Raw genomic sequence first — 20865 nt, 5'->3', positions numbered from 1 at the left:
CACGAGCCAAATGTAGCTAGAAATGAGACATTTGAGCCGTTCTGTCATCTCCCTCTGTGTAAGGATTTTTGTCATGAAAGATGTCAGGTACATGCAAAAGTAGAGAAGGTGGCATGCATGCAGACACCCACATGTCAGAAACACGCAAAATTAGAGATGATGGCATGTAGATACTCTCATGTCAGATACACGCAAAAGTAGAGAAGGTATCATGCAGACACCCATATGTCAGAAACACGCAAAGGTAGAGAAGGTGGCATGCATGCAGACACCCACATGACCGTCAGTTTGAGCACGCACACTCCTCAGCCATCTGGTCCATTTGCATCCCTCCTCTTCCCTTCTGTGCCTGGTCAGTTACACTGAAGCAGATCCTGAATCGTGACTCTGATAAGCTCAACTCGTTCATTTCTCGTGGTGTTCTTCCATCCTATAACATCACACTTTAAAACTTAATGGTGAAGCCGGGCGGTGTTGGCAGCTCATGCCTTTAATCCCAGCACTCGGGAGGCAGCCACAGGCGGATCTCTGTGAGTTTGGGGCCAGCCTGGTCTGCAGAGTGAGTTCCGTGACAGCCAGGACTGTTGAACAGAGAAACCTTATCTCAACAAACAAGCAAAAAAAAACAGCTTTAATGATGAGTTTCTGTATCCAGCCTTATTATCCATTAATACTATAATTTCTTCCAATTATATAATAAAAGCTTAGTTTAATAGCTTTTTATTGAATTAGCCTCTTTCTTAGTTACTTTTGCTGGTGCTGTTAAAATTCCCTCACAAAAGCAACTTAAGGGAGAAAGATTGTGTTTCGGCTCAGAGTTCCAGCTTATAGGCCATTATGGTGAGGATGTAACAGTGGCTGGAACTTGGGGCGGCTGATCAGACTGGGGCCAGAGAGAGAGAGTTGTGACTGCCTGGGACCAGGGGGTGGAGAGCCAGAGCTGAGACTGCTCAGCTAAAGTTCTCCATTCTGCTTAGTGCAGGCTGAGGCCGCGGGAACGCTGGTACCTACCTGTTAGATTGGGTCTTCCCATTTCAGTTTGCCTCCATCGGGATAGTCTCACAGGGCACACCAAGGGGCTAACCTGGTCTAAATAATTCCTCACAGATATTCCTGGAGGCTGGTCTTCCAGGTGATTCTGACAGTCCACACTAACCACTATACTATGTAAATAGAGTCTGTGCCCTGGTGTGTCCCTTAGGACGTTCTTAAACTGTGCATGTCCCCCATTACCATGTGCTTGTTTAAGAAACTAACCCAAGCCGGGCGGTGGCAGTGCACACCTTCAATCCCAGCACTCAGGAGGCAGAGGCAGAGGCAGGCGGATCTCTGACATGGGTGATTTGTCACTGTAAGGGATGGCAACGGAAGAGGCGGCTTGGTCCGGAGTTGTTGAGTTTCACTCACAGCCCTGGAACCTGTGTTAGCTACTTTTCCTGTTGCTGTGAGGAAAGTACTTCACAAGAAAAACTCAAGGAAAGAAAGAAGAGAGGGTTCATTAGGGCTCACACTTTGAGGGGATTGAGGGGATGGCCCATCATGGTTGGAAGGGCGTGGCAGCAGGATTGTTAGGGAACTGTAGGGGACTGGTAATCCTGAAATCTTAATAGGGAAGCAGAGAGAGATGCCTGCCCCTGTGGGTGCTGAAGGTAATGTCTCCTTTTTTACTCAGTCTTACTACCCCTTTTAAATCCCCGTGGAAATGTCCTTCAAACACATCCACAAGCACCACTCTTAGGTGAATTTAAATCCTGCCAAGTCACAGAAGATAACAAAGAAACTCTGCTCTGCTCTGGCCTCTGTGCCAATGCAAAAATCCTCCTGTGTGGAGCCTTCTCTTTGGGCCCTGGGATGACATTCATCTCCCTTTCCCCTGTTCTTTGAGGGTATATAATTTGCATTATTGTATTGTGTAGTCCTTGGAGACAAGGTGTCACCTATTTCTATTTAATTACATGTCGGTGTCATAAACAAGCTAGGTTGTCCATCACTTACACTGGTAAAAAACAAAAAAACAAAAAAACAAACAAACAAACAAAAAAAAAAAAAAACAGGCTTTACTTAGTAAATGTTGACACTAGGAGGAAGATCTGAGTCCATTCTGATTCGTATAAAGGTGTCATCTTTATCTGCTTGCTGGCAGTTACTAAGTTAGGAACCTATCCGCCCCACCACCACCACCTCCACACTGAACTAGAGACAGATTCCTCAGCCTTCCCCGTTGGTTGGAGTTAAAGCATGGCTTTTAGATCCTGAAGAATGATAATTCTGGGTTTGTTTGCTTGTTTGTTTGTTTAATATAGGCACGTGTGCATTTGGATATAGGAATAAATGTGTGTCTGGAGGCCAGAGGTCACCTTCTACCTTAGAAACAGTGCCCACCTCCATTGAGATGGGATCTCTCTGGCCTAGAACTCACTAAACAGGTTTTGCTGGCTGTCCATAGAGTTCTGGGGGTTGTCACGTTTCCACCTCGCCAGGACTTTTTAAAGTGGGTTTGGGGGATCAAATTCGGGTCTTCACGCTTGTGTGTGGAGGACTCTGCCTGCTAAGGTGTCTTATTCACTCCAGTTTTAAGGTATATAGTCACAATCCTAAACCCCTTTTATGCGCAGTCTAGGGGTGGGGTGGAGATGCTTAGAAAGGCCCGTCAGGCATTGACTAGAACAAAGGACAAATTCTCTGCTCAGCCATGCAGGTACTTGGGCAAGCATTTAATAGGTTGGGGTGGGCAGATTGTCTCAGAATGTGGCTCCGTGGAGCTAGAAGCCATGTGGCAGTTGCTCTTCTCCTAGTACAGAGGTTTGGACGGATCCAGTCTGTGCTGAGGGAGGGCCCTGGAGTTCTCGAGGACTCTGGACACTGCCTAATGACGGCATAGGCTAAGTGAATCTGGGTAGCCTCTCTTTCCTCCAACCCCAAAGAAAGACGTTCAAGTGGAATACCTCCTACTTCACCATAGAGCCTTGTCCTCCACAGGAAGTAGGGATAAGAACCCACCCACTGTCTTCCTGCCCTTCTGTCTCCTGCCCTACCAGCTGTGAATGAATACGAGATTTACTCTCCCTACCACACGTTTTCTTTCTGAAGCAGTTTCATCTCGATCAATCTGCTATCAAGGTGATGAGATATTTTCAAATGTGCTGTAAGATTCTGGCCAATAGCAAGACGAGACAGTCTAAGAGGCAGGGTTCCCTACAAAGCAAGAGTGTGTTTTTTTCATATTTACTTGTGTGATAAATTTAAATATCTTCCGTAGGAACTGTGTCTTGTTTGCTTTCTGTTGAAGTCAGCGTCAAACACAGTGGCTAGACACTGAGCTAGGTTCCCAGGCGAGCAGTTTAGTAGACAGTTTGATGTCTTTCCCTGTCTTCCTCTGCCACAAACGGCCACAGAACAGACATGCCGTTTCCTAGACCTGTGGTAAGCAAGTGTTTGCACATGTGGGAAGGTGTATTCACAACTGTTCTCTTCGTAGGTTCCTTACCTATTCCTACCTCCTGGCCTTCAATGTATGGCTTCTGCTGGCACCCATCACCCTGTGCTACGACTGGCAAGTGGGCAGCATCCCTCTGGTGGAGACCATATGGGATGTGAGGAACCTTGCTACCATCCTTCTGGCAGTGGTCATGGCCTTACTGAGCCTACACTGCATGGCAGCCTTCAAGGTAATCTCTAAGAGCAAATGGATTCTCATATTGAAGACGTATCACCTCTCTTATTGCTCCTCCTTTTTTTTTTTTTAGTGGGGTCTGAGTCAAAAATCACATGTTACTTACTCACAAAACTTTGCAAATTAAGTTTTCCATATATATATATATATATATATATATATATATATATATACATATATATGTTTAAAAGCCTTTAGCAGGTCTAATAGACCATGCCTGTCTTAATTTTATCATGTCTTCATTTAAAAGATTTATTCTTATTTATGCATATATGCATGTGTCTCTCTGTGGGTTTGCCACGTGTGTACAGACGCCTGTGGTGGCCAAAGAAAGGTGTACAATCCCCTGGAGGTAGCGTTTCCGTTGGCTATGAGCTGGCTGACTGGGTGGGGCGGGGAGGGGACTAAACTCTACTTCTGTGGCAGGATGGCAATTATTCTTAGTCATGGAGCCATCTTCCAGCTGTGTGTAATTTCTTTGATTGTGTCTAGACACTTTGTAAAAATAAAGGTTTCCTCCTGGTATGGTTGGCTAATATCTGGAGGAATTTAATTGATACAATGTTATATTGAATGAAAATATACTTACAAGTGTTTAAGGTATGATTGAGACTCCATATCTACCTGACTATATTAAATTTGATGGTTTCTACTCCATTCAGAAAAAAAAATTATAAAACTGAACAAAATTGTTAAGTTCAACCATTTAAAAATGATCAAAGGTAAACGCTAGAAAATATTGATTGACGGGGAATTGCCTCTCACCTGGGTTATTCTCGTCTTTCCCAGACTTGGTGATAAAAATTCACAAGACCACTGGTTGAACTGTAGGAAAGCAAAAGCAGCTAGAGGTTTTGTTTGCTCAGTGTTTTGAGACAGGGACTCACGTAGCCCAGGTTGGCCTTGAGCTCTTGATTCCCCCCACCCCCACATATCCTAAATCCTGGGATTGCATGCCTGGCTAGCACTTAGGGTTTCAGGGGGAGATGTGTAAGCAAGAAAGCCGCAGAATGCTGCCCCAAAGCCTCTGCGTGCCTTCGCGGTGACTGCTAGGCCATTATATGTGGATGTGCCGTGTTTGGGGCAAGTCTGAATGAATTCCGCCCATGCACACAGGTTCAGCACTGAAGGGGAGTCCTTCACTAGTGTGAGTTACCTCTGGGTAATTTTTGTTCACGTCATTGGCTGGGGGTGGGGGGCAATGACTCAGTTGTCACAGTGCCTTCGCTGAAAGTACAAAGACCTGAACCTGGACCCCAGGGCTGCTGTGGCATGTGCCTGCTGTCTTGGCACTGGAGAAACGGAGACAGGGGGACCCCTGGGTTTGCTGGGCAGACATTCTAGCCCATCAGTGACATTGTTGACTCATGGGACAGTTTCATTTTTAACTTTCTGCAGATTGTCCCTTCCCATGCGGTGGCTTCCCTGGGTTATATTCTAGCTCTACAATTATGCAGCGTTACTTGTGTGTCTCCGGCCTCGGTGTTGTATCTCTCCCCTGCTAACCCCTCCTCTCTCCTCCTCCTCCTCCTCACTTCTCCTCTCCTCCTAGTCTGTCTTTCTTCTCCCCCGTTTCCCTTTCCCCCTCCTCCTCATACCCCTCCTGTGCACTTGTACTCTCTAGGTAGACATCGCAGCTTCTGTTACAGAATATGGAGAACGGTCTAGAAGTCTTGGTTTTTTTTTTTTTTTTTTTTTTTTTTTTTTACCATCATTGGCTCAAGTTCTTTCCAACAACAAAATTTAAAGTAAAATCATTTGCTCAACGACGAATGTTAAACTTAGTGATTTCCTCTCTCAAGTTGAGATGGTCCCTCTGAGGGTGTGTCTGTGCAGCAGAGATGAAGTGTATGCCGTCCCTGAAGGAATTTACCCCGGGGGCGGGGGGGGGGGGGAATCATGGACTAAGCATGCCCTGGAGCTTCTCTTTTCTTTACGGCCCTGGAACAGACGTTACAGTGTTGGGGAAGCACCCTGTCTGACATGTGGTGTTTAGGGTGCTTCTTTCCAGCGGGCCTCCCCTTATTAGATTCCTTCCCATGACCTGTGATGGGAAGTGCTGCCCAGTGGGTTCCAGGAGTAATGTGTTTGATGGGTGCTCTTTATGTCCTGTAATGTCAGGATTTCTTGTGAGTTATTTATTTATTTGTTTATTTTTAAAGAACTTCCGGTGACTTCTGTAGCCTTGCAGTAACCCTAATAAAAGGAAAACTGGATAAAAGGAGGAGGAGGAAACATGGTCACCTGGCTCAGCTGATGGCCTCACAGTGACAAACGTCTTTTCTGGCAGAGGCCATAGGTCTGTGCCTATCTGTATCTTCATCTCAGTCTCCCAGATCAGGGCCAATCACAGGCCACAGCTCTGAGACCTCGAAAAACAAACCTAGTCCTCAGACCCTGAGGGAGGTGAGGTTGTGGCTGTGGCACTGTAGTGTGGGGGTGACTACCGTGGGGAGGAAGCCTCTGAAGCCCCTCACCCGAAGAGGCTGCTGACTCATCCCCGGGACCTCCAGTAATGTTCGTTCCTAGCCTCCCCAGAGGGTAGTCACTGGGCGTGCAGAGATCCACACCTAATGTCCCTAAGTAAGACCCTGTATTCTCAACAAGGGGACAGGCTAGAGTAAGAGCAACTGTTGGAAAGCAATTGTCTGCACATGCGCGTGCACGGCCTAACCTCGTGGAGAATAGGATTCAGAACAGTCAAGTGGACAGCCTGCCCCCCACACACACACATACACACAGACCAAAGAAGGCACACCTTGCTGTTGCTAAGGAACAGGATATTTGAAGCTTTGCTGCCCGTGCAATCTGTCATAACTTTATTCTTGAAGCAGAAATTAGCCTACCAGCCCTATAGCATGAAACTGTTCTGCCATGGACCCATAGGACTGAACTAGACATGATTCCAGATTGCTAGGAATTATTTTGCATTTTGCTCATTCAAATAATAGGCTATCATATTATTGTGACTCATGGATCACTGGGTTCTAGAACGTCCCTTACAAAACCTGATGAAATAAGCATCGTGCTTTAATACCGTGATTACTAAAATAGCAATGAGCTTGGAAGATGAAGACAGCGTTTAATAGTGTATGGTCTTCGCCCATGCTGCTTTTTCCTTCCCTTTCCCTGGCTTGTGTCTATTTAGTTCCCATTCTCTGCATGAAGCACTTTCCCATTCACATTTCCTTAATTCATAGAAATTCTTGATTCATAGGAATTCTCCTCACAGGATAATAGGGACTCAGCCTTTCTAGCCCACGACAGCCATTCTGAATGGTGTGTCTTGGGCCCCTTGATAGTTGAGGCCCCAAACTGTGCTGCTAAAGTCCCATGTGTAAGGTCAGCTGATGGGGGACGTCCTTCTGTACATGTGTTCCTCTTACTGGTTGATGAATAAAACACTGTTTGTTTGGCCAACAGAAGCAGGAAGACAGGCAGGGCTAGGAGACGAGGAGAATTCTGGGAAAGGGAGGTGGAGAGGGATCATGACGAGATGCCATGGAAGGAGTAAGAGGCTAGGATACACGTATGGGTTAGTGGTTAAGACAGAGCCAGCCAATGAGAATCCCTAGCCATCGGCCAACAGTTTAATAATTAATATAGCGTCTGTCTGCTCATTTGGGGCTGAGAAAGGGCAGCGGGACCTGGCGGGACAAGAAACTGCCAGCAACAGTCAGCTGCAAACCAGGCGCAGCCAGGGAAGCTTTCCAGCCTGTCTCTGTCTGCAGATCTTCCTTCTTAGCTTGTTGGCTGTGGCCACACTGATCTTGGGCCACATTTTTTTTTCCTACCTCAGTAGCCATCTGTCTTCCATGACTACCCTTGACCAGTGCAACAGAACTTACCCATTCCCCTCATACGGTGTGGGGAGAGATGCGTTGCCGTGGAACTCGCTCAAAGACCCTTTCACGTCACCCTGTTGCCATGTGTGATAAAGCTGTGGCTTCTCTTCTGTGGTTCTAATTCTGTGTGGTAACCACACTTTAAATTCATGGCCACGCACCTCAGTTGAAGCCTGGCCCCTCTGTATGGGAGGTGTAGGCGGAGAGCCACCCCAAGTCCCAGGAGGAGGGGAGGCCAGGGTTGGTGATTATAGCTTTACTGCTGCTCCCCTGTGTCTGTTTCCTTCCCACAACCTCCCCTCCCCTCCTCTCCCCTCCCCTCCTGCACCATGCTGTGAGGTCAGACCAGGGCACCCTGTACCTTCTGATATAGCACGGTAGCCCTCACAGAGGAACACTGAATACACCCCATCTGTTTGCAGAGTTTGGTCATTGTCATGGTTCCAAAAGTGTGGCAGCTCAGCTCCAGGAGGACAAAGGGCTCCTGTGCACAAATAGCAGAGTTAATGCAAAGAAAGCCAGCGGCTGCTTCTTTTGTCTCTGTAGTCAAGACCCATGCTTGCGCAAGCAGTCAAAATGTATGTAAAGTCATTGTTAGTTATGAACACCCACCCTCTAGCTCACCCTTGCCCATCTCCCTTCATCCCCAGTGGCAGGGGACGTCTTTAAATTCTTTAGAACCCTGGACATTAATGCTACGTGGGTTTCTTTTCTCATCACATCGACAAATTGAAGGGAGGAAAAGTTTCTTTGGCCCCACAGTTTGGATATGCAGTCCGTCATGGCCTGCTCACATCTGGACAGATCTGGGGACAGAGGTGGGGCAGGAAGATTAACCAAGACCCTCCACCTAGCAACCCACTTCCTCCGGCTGGACTCTGCCCTCTGAAGTCTCAAACACTTGAACCTCCGGCTGACGTTCCCAGCTCAGGTCATGGGACAGACACTGTGATAGACACGTACAGTCTGCCCGCGTGTTCAGATGCCGCAGAAGGGCAGGAATGAAGTCACTACTTTAACGTATGGGAGGGGACACAGTAAAGAAACTGCTGATGTGGCCGAGACCATTCCATGGTATGGTTAAGGGGAAGGATTTTAGTGTGCGTAAGAGAGAAAATAGCCAGAGGCATCTGGAAGAGTCCAGAGCCAAGAGAAAAGGAAGCAGGTCGTACATGGCCAGGGCTGTGTTAGAGAAAAATGGAAGAATAACAAAGTAGAGTGTGTGTGCGTGCGTGCGTGTGTGTGCATGTGTGCGTGTGTGTCTGTGTGTGTGAGTGTGTGCGTGTGTGTCTGTGTGTGTGTGAGTGTGTGCGCGTGTGTGCGCGCGCGCGTGCGTGTGTGTCTGTGTGTGTGAGTATGTGTGCGCGTGTGTGTGTCTCTGTGTGTGTGCGCGTGTGTGTCTGTGTGTGCGTGCGTGTGTGTGTGCGTGCATGTGTGTGTGCGTGTGTGTGTGTCTGTGTGTGTGGTGGGATTTGTATAACAAGCACTAGTGAGTAGGTGAGTAGGAGCTGGGGGGAGCCTGGAGGCCAGCCTGGGTGCCAGCATCAATGGGACCATATGCTTCTCCTGCTAGAGGTAAGGGAAATGACTCCTGGCAGATGGGAACTGGTTCTACGAGTTCCCAAGGAATGGTGCCTTTTATCTAACCATCAGAAATCCTCCTCTAGTCCACTTTGAGCTCATCCCTGGACACACGGGCGGGCGGGCGGGCGGGCGGGCAGCAGGAGAGACCTAACATTGGCCTGCTAACCCCGGTAGTTACAGCTGAATGCTCATGGAGAGTTGGAAGAGAGCGGCTAGCACCAGGGAATGGGCACAGGTGGGCACTAGGGTCGCACCTTCATGGTCATTAAGCTTGAGAGATGTCTTTGAAAGTACTTGAAGTTTTATTTAAAAAAAAAAAAAAAAAAAAAAAAAAAAACGATTTTCTTAAAAAGAGAAGCAGTTCTTTAAGGGTACTGAGACGGCGTTCAGGGCATCCTGTGTGCTGGTCTCCATGATCTCCAGTCTTCATTGTCCGTTTGCAGCTGCTGCTCTGACTGCGTCTTGTCTCTTCTCCTCCTCTGCGGTAAACAGGGGAGCAGAAGGCACACTAGAAAGGCGTCTTGTTACTCAGCGGCCCTCTGGAGTCCAGAGGCCCATAGCCAAGCCCTCCCCACGGCTTTCTGTTTGTGCGTGAAGCTCCTCCTAGGCCTCCTTCCTTCTGGAGTCCCACACTACAAATCGTGTTTCCAGGTGCCCTGTGTGATGCGGCCTGCCTGTTCCTGGCTTTGACCTGGGCCCACAGGAGTTTTTTTCCACACCATTAAATAATTTTCTTTATTCTTTGCCATCATGGGGCAGTCACAAGTGGTACAAGTCACACTGTTTAATGAGCAGACGACCTACCTGCCGCTCTGATGTTTACACCTCAGTGGGAAGACTCGCCGAGCGTCTTCACAGAAGAATTAGAGTGCTGTGTATTACTAACAGACGTTTTCATGCATCGTCAACAGCTTTGCATGTTCGTCTTGATTTGAATGCTGTGTGAGTCTCAGTGGACTCTAATGTCCACTGTGATACCCTGATTAATGTTTGAAAGGTGATCTTCACTTGTGTGTGTATATGTGTATGTGTATGTGTCACGTATGTGCACGCACAGAACACAGGTTGATATTTAGTATCTTCCTCATTCACTCCCTACCTTTTAAGCCAATCTCTCACTGAGCCTGGACCTCACTGGTTAGGTTATCTGACTAGCCAGCAAGTCCGGAGCCCCTTCCATCTCCACCCAGCCTTGGGTTTACAACAGACACTCAACTGCCGTGCCCAGCTTTAGATGTGGGTGTCGGGGATCAAACCCAAGTCCTCACACATACACGGGAAGGGCTCTAATGAGTGCATAACCTCCTAGCCCCGTGGTCTTCCTTTAACACTTGTGATTTCTCTTACTTTAATGAACGCCCAATCTGTGGAACTAACCTGTTACCATGTAGCTGTAAGGTGCTTCCTATAATTTTGAACTTGAAAGTCAAAGATACTTTTATAGCTCCTCAAGCCATTGGGTCCTTTCTGTTCCCATCAGGGCGTGAAGTCTGATTTAAAGCAGCACATTCTTTTTTCATCTTGTCCTCAGCCACAACATATGAAATTAAGAGTTTCAGATTTAAAAGTAACAGAAACAAGCAGCTGAGCACGAGAAGCCTGTTGTGTGGCTTATTGACTTGGAAAATATGAGACAGGGGTGGATTGGCAGGTTCTTTAGAAGGCAGGGTCATAGTACCCAGGGGGTGGATGAGTAAGGACAGCATGGGAACAGCTACCCCTCGTTAAAAGGAAACTATGCATTTATGTGTGCATTGCTTAAGGAGCACGGGGCATTGGACAGCACGGCCGTAATAGGAATCTTAGTGTTTCTGTCTCTGTTCTTACACATGGCACGTTCTGTGGAAATTCTCTCTTACTTACCCAAGTGTATTAAGGGTAAATGAGATCATTTCTAGGGCATCTCATCATGACAGGCTAGTAGTAGAAAGTGCTCTCTGTATGTGAATCTCACCTCACGTCCGCCATCCTGACTGACTGCTGAAGGAACTCCTCAGTCTCTTTCCTCTGCAGCCTTTCCCGTCCCAAGGCTTCCTACTGTTGACCTGAGACTTGAAGGCTCCTCTCTGTGCCTCCTGCTCGCCCTCCTTTCCCCCTGACTCCAGCCTGTCTACTTAACTCATGTCAGCCACGCTGTGAGTACTTTCCAACCCTCTGTGCCACTGCCTGGAAGGTCTAAGCCCCAGGTTATTGCCCTGGCCTGACTGGTATCCTCATTCCTGCCTTGTGGTCCAGTCTTTCCTCAATACAGACCTTTGTTTTTCATTCTGTCGAGATTGTTATCACTCACCCTTTCCTCTCCGCGTGTGTGTGTGTGTGTGTGCGCGTGTGTGCGCGTGTGTGCGCGTGTGGGCTTGCGTGCATGCGTGCGTGCGTGCATGTGTGTGCATGCATGCATGTGGGCTTGTGTGCATGCGTGCGTGTGTGCATGTGCGTGCGCGAATGTGTGTGAGTGTGCATGTGTGTGTGTGCGTGCACATGTGCATGCGTGTGTGTGTACATGTGTGCGTGTGCGAGTGTGTGTGTTGGTCACCGTGTTGCTGTGATTGTGGGGGTCAGGGTGTTCCCAACTATACAGAGCCATCATCTGATCAATACTAGAACAGGGAGGCTGTGTCATCTGGAATATCAGTTCCACTCTTTATAAATGGCTGTTTCCAAACTGTGTGTGAAGTGACGCCACACCCAGAAAAAGTAAAAGCTTTTCACCTGCTTCACTGCTGCTGTAGGAGCAGAGATCTGCCAGAGTCCTCAGTGCCCTGCCACGTGGTCACTACAAAGGGCACCTTTCCTGGAAAACTCCTTTCTTAGATTTGGAGACATAGTTTCATGTAGCCCAGTCTATCCTGGAGCTAGGGGGATTTCTTTATTTGGGTTTTTTTTGTTTGTTTGTTTGTTTGTGTTTTGTTTTGTTTTGTTTCTGACTCTAGGCCTCAGAATGCTAGGGTTACAAATGAGTTACCAGCCCCTGAATCATGGAAGATTCTGGTAGAAGAGCTGGGGGGGGGGGCAGAGGAGGGAATTCCCTGGAGCTTCATGAAGCCAGCATACATTCGGGCAAAGTCTTGTCAAAGGCAGGCTTCCATTTCTGTGAGCCATCTGGCTGTGGTTGCCAGAGGCCTCGAGTGTGTGCAAGAGGATCTGGCTAGTCCACGTGGCCAAACTGGCTATGGGCTTGTAACCCAGGAGTCTGACATTTGTTATTGAACAACAATTACTTGGGAAGGGAGAGCATTGACTAATGTTGCCCTCCTTGGCACTGCCCTGAAAATTCCCTCCGTTTCAGGCTCCACAGCTTGTTTGAGCAACTTGGCAAATAAACTTGAGTTTTCATAGATTTAGGCTCTCATCACACCAGCATAATTGAACACCAACGCTTGCTAAAGAAGCACATTACCCTTGATTCTCCTGTCAAGAATATTTTTCTCTTTGAACTTCACTAGGATTCCCCAGGAAAAACACGACCCCGCCTTACAACGATGGGTCAGTTTTATCCTTTGATGTTGGACCTCACTAAACATTCAAGTGTTTGATGGAAACAGGCCCTTTGGCGGGCCTCTCTCCCTTGCTTTGAAACAAAGAAGTGGACATGTTGGCATGTACATGTTGGGAAATTACAGGTGTTTGAAACCCTTTTAAAGCGCAAAGGCTTGCTTTTCCATCCTTTGCCGCATGCCGTTAGTCCAGTAAATTTAAGCTGTGGTAACCTGAACCCTCAGTGAGCAGTGAGGGGAGAGTGCCAGGGCGGAAACTGTGAAGAAAGCCCTTTAACTGCCTCCGCGAGAACAGAATTATCCATCAGGCTTTCCCCGCCGCACGCCTCAGGAGCAGAAAAACGGGACATGTCCCTTGAATTGCAACACATTTTGGTGGATTCTGGGTGAGGGCCCTGGCCCGGAACAGAGACCAAATCTACCTGATGACACCTGGGTCTCAGTGTCCTTTCCTTCACGATAAGGTCCTGTCACTCACGCCGAGTGACCTGAAGTAAGCCAGACCCAAATCTGCCGTCTGTCTTGTAGAGCAGGGTAAGTTATTGCTAAGGGATGCTCCTGTAAGCCAGTTAGTCTTCACTGGGAGAGCACAACCATGTGCAGCTTGCATCTCCTCCTCCTCATTAATCCCAGAGTACAGGACAAGTGTTGGTCTTCTGAGGCAGTTCCATGTGGGTAGATGAGCCACAGCTCTCCGAAAATAAGACAAGAAAAGCTTCTTGTCTCTTTCTTGGCAGAAAGATGCCGATGGCATCTTGCATGGGGTGGGGTGGGGGGGGCTGCTTAGTAGATTTTGATGGCATCCTGCATTGTGGGGGTAGTAGATGGCCTGCCTAGTAGATGTCCCTGCACAAGTGTGGTAGGTAAGAAACATTTCTGCCAGCCACACACATCCACAGGACAAAGTGGCCTAGGAAACACTTCTGGTTCCTGCTCTGCCTTCTTCCTCAGCCCCAGCAGAAGCAGAGCCAGTGGCCACCGTGCTGCATTTAAATCCACCCTTGATCCTCCCTGCTTCCCTTCCTGAGACACTCTTGTGAAGTTACTTTTGTTGACCTTGGATTTTGTGGTTGCACGAGTTTGGGTCTGTAATAAAAGGTCATGTATTAAAGGCATAGTCCCTAGCCAGAAGTGATCATGGTCATTGCCATTTTACCAAACAAGCTCATTTAGGCACATGTGACCCACTTCCTGAAGCCCAGGTATCCGATGAGGTCATACTGTACTCCTCCAAGCTCCTCCTCATTGCTGAGTCCCTTCTGTCTGAGTGAACCCTGAGCATCAGTCATATCACATTCCCAGAAGAGTCATGCTCATCAGTTTGTAAAGCGTGTGTGTGTGTGTGTGTGTGTGTGTGTGTTTGCGTGTTTGCATGCTCTCCAGTGCTTACACACATGTTGGCATGCTTGTCTGTGGAAGTCAGAAGACAACTTGTAGGAGTTAATGCTCCCCTTCTATTACATGGGCCCCGGTTATCAAACTCAGGTTATCAGCCTTGGTGGAGGCACCTTTACTCTCTGAGCCATCTCATTGCCCCCAGAGTTTTATGTCTTAAGTGGCTTCAGTCAGCAAGCATGTATATGTTACGTGTCTGGTCTCGGGCGTTGGGTTTCAGGAGAGTAATGGCCATCTCAAACCATTCCTTGACAAAGAGCAGTGCTGTGTAGACTAAGACACCTAGGCTTGTGTTCACCTGCTGCCCTCTGTCAGGTGCTGTGAGGGTTGAGATTTCCTTGACCATGCAGCACCTCATGTGGCTTCCTCCATGCTGGAACATCTATCTGACTTCCGGCCCTGACATTTCCACCTACACTTGTATATTTGGATGTATAAGAGGACAAGCTTAGGGGTTAGTCAGGTCTCTCTTGGGTGTTTTGTTTTGTTGTTGTTGTTTTGTGGTTAGAAAGAGTCTGGGAGTCTGTTGGACTGGAAAGATGGCTTGGTGCATAAAGTGCTTATGAAGACCTGAATTTGGACTCCCACAATCCACATAAAAGTGCAGCCTAGTAGTGTGTGCTGGTAACCCCAGTGCTGGGAGTCAGCCAGGTAGAGCCTGTGGGCTCGCTGTGCAGCCAGCATAACCCAAGCACTGAGCTTCAAGTTCCCAAGAAGACTGTCTCAAAAACAAAGTGAACTGTCGAGAAAGATACCCAGTGTGACCTCTGTCCTCACACGTGTCCTTACTGGTGAGCACACAGGCTGTTTTCCTGTTTGCTCAGAACCAAAGCTGGTAAGGGAGACAGTCTTTTCTGACTCCCCCATGTCTCCCTAAATTACTGAAATATTTCCATTCTAATTGAGTGAATTTTCTACTTCCCTGACTTCTCTAAAATCCTTCTTAACAAGCTTAAAGCAAATGCATGTTTTTGTACCTATCCTGTAAGTTACCTTTGAAGATGTCTGCCTTAATTTTTCTTTAAACATTTAACAACACGTTTAAGCAAAAATCTGACTTTACATTTCCAAGTAAAGTTATGAATTAGCTTATGCTCAGAGTAAGGCAGCCTGGACACGTGGGCACCTCACCTCGTCTGACTCTGTGTGTAATTGTATAATTGTACACTGGAATGAGATAAGAAGTGGAAATCTTGGGAACCAGTGTTGGCAAGAAAGTTCACACCGTTAATTAAATACAAATCAAACAAAAAGCTTTGTTTGGGGAAAAAAAAAAAAAAAAACCAAGGTTCAAAATCAAAGACCAGAAATCCAAAATGTCAGGTTTTGAATGCTGTGATTCAACCCACCCTCCAGCTCTCCAGTTCATTAGGAATCTGGCGGTGCCTCTTGGCTGGGAAAAAGCAGTGTTTAAATTGGCTGAGAGAAGGCGTGGAGTTATGTGTTCTCTTTTTGTCTCGGAGTGGATATAATCTCTCCATTCGTTTTCCCCTTTAAATTCTTACTCCGTGAGCATTTACCAGGAAATGTCAGCGCTCAAGAAAGTCAGGAAATGACAACATCAGCCTGAGCGAGCAGAGTACAGGGCAGCCAGGATGGTGTTGCTGAAGCCACCCTGCCACAGTTGAGCTCGTCCCTCTAATACCAGTCTAGGAGAATAAATGGTATTCCACCCTGAGATATGGAAGTATATGCTCGTTTCCGGGGAGACTTGGACCTTGACCCTTGACCCTTCTTCTTAGCGCTTTGTAAGGGGTCCTGGCTGAGTGTGTGGAGCCAGGAAAGAGGCAGCTGTAACCAACCCCCCAGGGATCAGCTTTGAATGTTGTGTTTGGGTGTGTGAGAGCATTATCATTTTTGTTTGTTTGTGTTTGTTTTTGGAGACAGGGTTTCTCTGTGTAGCCCTGACTGTCCTGGGACTCACTCTGTAGACCAGGCTGACCTCAAATTCAGAGATCCACCTGCCTCTGCCTCCCAAGTACTGGAATCAAAAGTGTGTACCACAGCTGCCCAGCTCGTAGTGTGTGTGTGTGTGTGTGTATGGTTTTTTTTTTTTTTAATTTAAGAAATTTTGCAGCCAGTCCTGGTAACCCATGCCTATGACGCTAATACTGGAGAGGCTATGGGAGAAGGATTGTTGTATATCAAGGACCGCCAGGGCTACAGTAAGAGATTTTTGTCTCAAAACAAGCCAGCCAGCCAGCCAGCCAGCAAGCAAGACAAACAAACAATAAATAAATAAACAAACCCAAGCCAAATAAAAAACCTGCTGCTTTAGCTTGAGTTGAGTGGTACCAAGAAACCTGCAGCTTGGCTGCTCCCCGCCCTCCCCCCTTAGATTTGCCATCAGAACAGCATTTCTTTTAGGCAAAGCTTGGCTCCTGCTTTAAGAGCTCTCCTTTCGGGCTCTCCTTTAAGAGCAGGTGCCACTGTATCCCAGCGCCCGGCTCTGGGTTTCCCCTCTGTGCAGTGCTGAGGTTGTGGGGGGACGGGTGGGGACAGGCTGAACAGCAAAGTTCTCGGACTTCCCAGAGCGATGGCCATTGGTCACCGCCAGCCGTGCCCACGTCAGATGTCTCTTGGCAACAGGTGTGTATCGGGCACAGATGGATGTGTAACCAGGTCTTCTGCGGTCAGCTCGGCCCCCTGATGTGCCCGGCCACTCAGTCATCAGATGGGAGCCTGAAGGTGAGATTGCTACATGCTGTTGGAGCAGAGTTGAGCAGAGATCCACACGACCTCTCCCTGTTGTGTGTTTCAGAGGCTGGAGCACAAGGAAGTGTTGGCCGGCTTGCTGTTCCTCGTGTTCCCGTTCATTCCAGCCAGCAACCTCTTCTTCAGGGTGGGCTTTGTGGTGGCCGAGAGAGTCCTGTACATGCCTAGGTAATTACCCCTGCAATCGCACAAGCCCCGGGGAGACAGCCCTCTGTGAGGAGGTGGAGCTTGCCCGTGCACCCTTACCCACAGGCCCAGACAGAGAGAGGCGCAAGCTTCACAGTGCACCAGGAATCGCAGATAGAGACAGCAATGGTTTACCACGCTGTCGTCCAAATGTGTTTTATAATTATACCTGGGGTATTTTTAAGTACTTGTTGATTTGCACAGTATTACTATGTTTGGTATCTTCTTTATCCTCCCCACCCCCACCTCCTTTAATTTGGAAAATAGGAATTAAACTTTAAAAAATTATCTTTGGAGAAAATGGTTTGGAAGTAACAGGAGACATTTATCTGTGGCTTCCGCATTGCTTAGCTTTGCACATCTGCTCTTTGTGTTAGCTTGTGTGTCATGTTATTCAGTGTCATTGTCCCAAGGCCACTTTCCTGGAAATGTTACTGAATCAGGAGACAATCTTGTTCTGACATTCACTAGTTATGTGACCTTGAGCAAGGTATGAAGCTCTTTTTTTTTTTTTTTAAATCAGATTTTCTCGTTTTTTAAAAGGGAGAAATTGATGATGCACACCATGTAATCCCAGCACTTAGTAAGCAAGGCAGGACATAAAGAAAATGTCAATGTTTCCCAGAGCGCATGTTTGCCTCTGAGAGCCAGCCTGGATATGCTTATGTCAGACTCGGTGAAGAGTCCTACAAGTCCCGAAGATGACTGTCCTTTCCTCTCGGAGGCCTTGCCTGGGGACCTCATGACAACCTTGCTGAGGGACTGTTCCTTCCTGCAAGTGACTGCCTAACCCTGCCCATGCCACCATTGTGCCCGTCATGGCTACTGCCCCTGCGGAGGAATAGTGTCAGCAGATGCCAGAGCCTCTAGATCAGAGGTTTGTTGACTTCCTGCCCTTGAGCCATGCTCCAGAAGCTGGTAGATGGGTCCCTGGCCAGAGACAGAGATGCCAGGAAGGGACTCTGGCTTCTCCTCCTAAATGAGCACTGGAGGTATGCAGGTATGAGGATGCAGACACTCGGATCCTTTCTGGTGACCAGCTTTGGATTCCCAGGGTGGAGCTGAGTTATATCTAGTTTCCAGTTTTAACTCGTCTCCCAAATGACCTTACGGTCTCAACTTTTTTTTTTTTTTTTTTTTTGAGGCAGGGTTTCACTACGTAGCACTGGCTGACCTAGAACTTAGCATGTTGTCCAGGCTGGCCTTGAGCTCATAGAGATCTGCCAGGGTGTATTTTCCCAAGTACTTGGGATAAAGGCATCATACCCAGCTAGGGTCTCAGCCCTTGTGAACCTGTTGCAATCTGAAGAGTTTTTGTAGGTAGAGATCAGGAGTTTGTTGAGGCACAGGAAGGGAAAGCTATTAACTCCTGGTTAAAAGAATGGAATATACCTCAGACTCTCAAGTAGACATAACATTTAGGTCAGTTTTAGAGATTAGAACATTACACATTATTGTGTCCTCCCTTTAGAGTTAATGCAGCTTAAAATAAAATAGGATAAAATAAAATAAAAAGGTAATGTAGCTGGGCCTGTTGATCACCTCATCAAGATACCAAAAGCCGTGCTAAGGAGATGGAGGGAATAATTATCCCTTTAATGAGATCATGTACGTAACCCTTCCCCAGACCCTAGCCCTGTGCAGTCACTTGAAGAGACCCTGACTATAGCTCTACTAAACTGGCCTGATTCCCTGAGTTACTCTGAGAGTATAACTTTCCCTTTTTTCTTTTTTCAAGTCTGTTTTTTTTAAAGCCTGCGCACACTTTCCTCTAGGCTTCAGGCTCTCTCAGTCTTGTATCTGAAGCCTCCCCGACTCTACCGTATGACTGCTGTCAAGTGCCGTGATTTCCTCTATTTTTTCCATCTCTCTCCTCCTGGCCCGCTACCGCTCTGTTTCCTCCCAAACTCCAGTAAATTGTTCTCAAGCTTCCTCTCCAGTCCTATGGGCTAAGGACCCACAAAAGGACACCCTGATTTCACCCCATAGCTAACAGAAGGGAGGGAAGGAGAAAGGGAAGAAAAAAAAGAAAGAAAGAAAGGAGAAGGCAGAGAAGAGGGGGGCGGGGAGGAAGGGAAGAGGCCCGGCTGTCAGTGTTCCTGGGGGAAAGTGGGCTTCCCACAGACAAGTGCTGGGCCCAGCAGCCTGGAGGGACCCACGTGGCTGTTTCACAGAAGCCAGACTGAGCCTGACGCCCAGTGAGCCTGTCCTTTCTTCTTCCTTCCTTGTGATTAACAATTCACTCGAGCCACTCAAGCCTGCTGGATTCTGTTCTTCCAGTCTAACCCAGGCAAGGCCCTTTTCTTATCTGCTGCCAGAAATCTTTGAATTAAAGAGACAGAACTTGGCTGTTTGCTTAGCCTCCGGGGTCAAAGTTTTACCATCAAAACACACAGAGATAACATTTTTTTTCCTTGCTCTGATAAATGTCACTTTTGTGCATGCCATATTTGAGCAGGCAAGGGAGTCTGGGGGCTAAAATCATCCTCTCACAGAAATTTTGCTCTTTTATTCTGACTCCACGAGAAGCATATAATTTTATGGCTACCTTTCTTGTATTTTATATATAAAAAGACACACTGGAAAAGGGGGGGGGGCGGGTGGATCCCAACTAAAACTCCCTAGAAGCGGTGAAGCTCTGGGGTGATTTAGAGAAAGCAGTTGGATATTCACCCCATGCCAGTTGAGATCCTTTCACTCTAGGGGCAGAGAGGGCATCTCCCAGACACTGCTGAACGAGCAGAGAAGGGGACAGAAGGGACTTGGGCAGGGAAAGCAGAAGTTTAGTGGTGTTAGACTCAGTGGAAGAAAAACATCACACCACACTCTTGGAAAGTACTCAAACGTGCGCTTGTGGGGGACAGTTCATATCCAAATCGAAATGGGTATAAGGGAAGAATCTCTTCCGTATGTTTCTGAGGTATGTGAATGCCACTTATATTCACACCCTTCCTGTCTGTCTTACCTTGTATGACATTTGCACCATAAAACATGGTAGACAAACTCAGTACTCCAAGTCAATACTACTGTACAAGCGAGCTTGCAGCTGCAAGGATGTATTACATGAGTGTCCTTAAAATGCTTGGAAGTGTCTTGTAAACCAGATGTTTTGTTCAAGCAGGACCTTGATGAAGCAGGTTATTTATAGCTCTAATCCCATGCATCAGGCATGTGCAAAGAGTAATGCAGCAAAAGCCGTCATAAACACTAAAACACTGCGTGGCAACATTGCTTCTTCCATTTTACTCAGTGCACGAGACATGCTCACACACGTCCTTTCATGCAAGTTTGCAGGCATATTTATTTTAACTTTTATAATATTTTTAATTTAAATTTGCAACAAGCTTGTTTTACATGTCAATCCCAGTTCCCTCACCCTCCCCTTCCCCCCTCCCCCCTCCCAACCCCCATCCCATCCCCTTTCTGCTCCCCAGGGAGGGAGAGGTCTTCCATGGGGGATCATCAAAGTCTGCCTTTTCATTTGGAGCATGGCCTAGGCCCTCCCCCATGTGTCTAGGCTGAGAAAGTATCCCTCTATGTGGAATGGGCTCCCAAAGTCTATTCCTATACTAGGGATAAGGATTGATCCACTACCAGAGGCCCCATAGACTGCCCAGTGCTCCTAAATAACACCCATATTCAAGGGGTCTGGGTCAGTTTTATGAAAGTTTCCCAGCTATCAGTCTGGGGGTCCATGAGCTCCCCTTTGTTGAGGTCAGCTGTCTCTGTGGGTATCTCCAGCCTGGTCTTGACCCCTTTGCTCATCACTCCTCCCTTTCTGCAACTGGGTTCCAGGAGTTCAGCTCAGCGTTAAACTGTGGGTGTCTGCTTCTGCTTCCATCAGCTACTGGATGAAGGCTCTAGGATGGCATATAAAGTAGTCATCAATCTCATTATCAGGGAAAGGCATTTAAGGTAGCCTCTCCACTATTGTTCAGATTGTTAGTTGGGGGTCATCCTTGTAGATCTCTGG

General features: G+C 47.5%; 1 protein-coding gene across 1 annotated transcript in view; it reads left to right on the top strand.

Moving 5' to 3' along the window:
- The window catches only part of Tmtc1 (transmembrane O-mannosyltransferase targeting cadherins 1), a 171249-nt gene that overhangs the window by 93027 nt on the left and 57357 nt on the right, over nucleotides 1-20865 (top strand). The window contains exons 8-9 of the mRNA XM_051173381.1: nucleotides 3479-3668; nucleotides 16753-16874. Of these exons, the coding sequence (XP_051029338.1) occupies nucleotides 3479-3668; nucleotides 16753-16874 (312 nt within the window). The remainder of the gene's footprint in view (nucleotides 1-3478; nucleotides 3669-16752; nucleotides 16875-20865) is intronic.

Source organism: Phodopus roborovskii, unplaced genomic scaffold (genome assembly GCF_943737965.1).
Source record: "Phodopus roborovskii unplaced genomic scaffold, PHOROB, whole genome shotgun sequence".
NCBI classification, from domain to species: Eukaryota; Metazoa; Chordata; class Mammalia; order Rodentia; family Cricetidae; genus Phodopus; species Phodopus roborovskii.
Note: the sequence above shows the minus strand (reverse complement) of the source record. Positions and strands in the feature narration are given on the sequence as shown.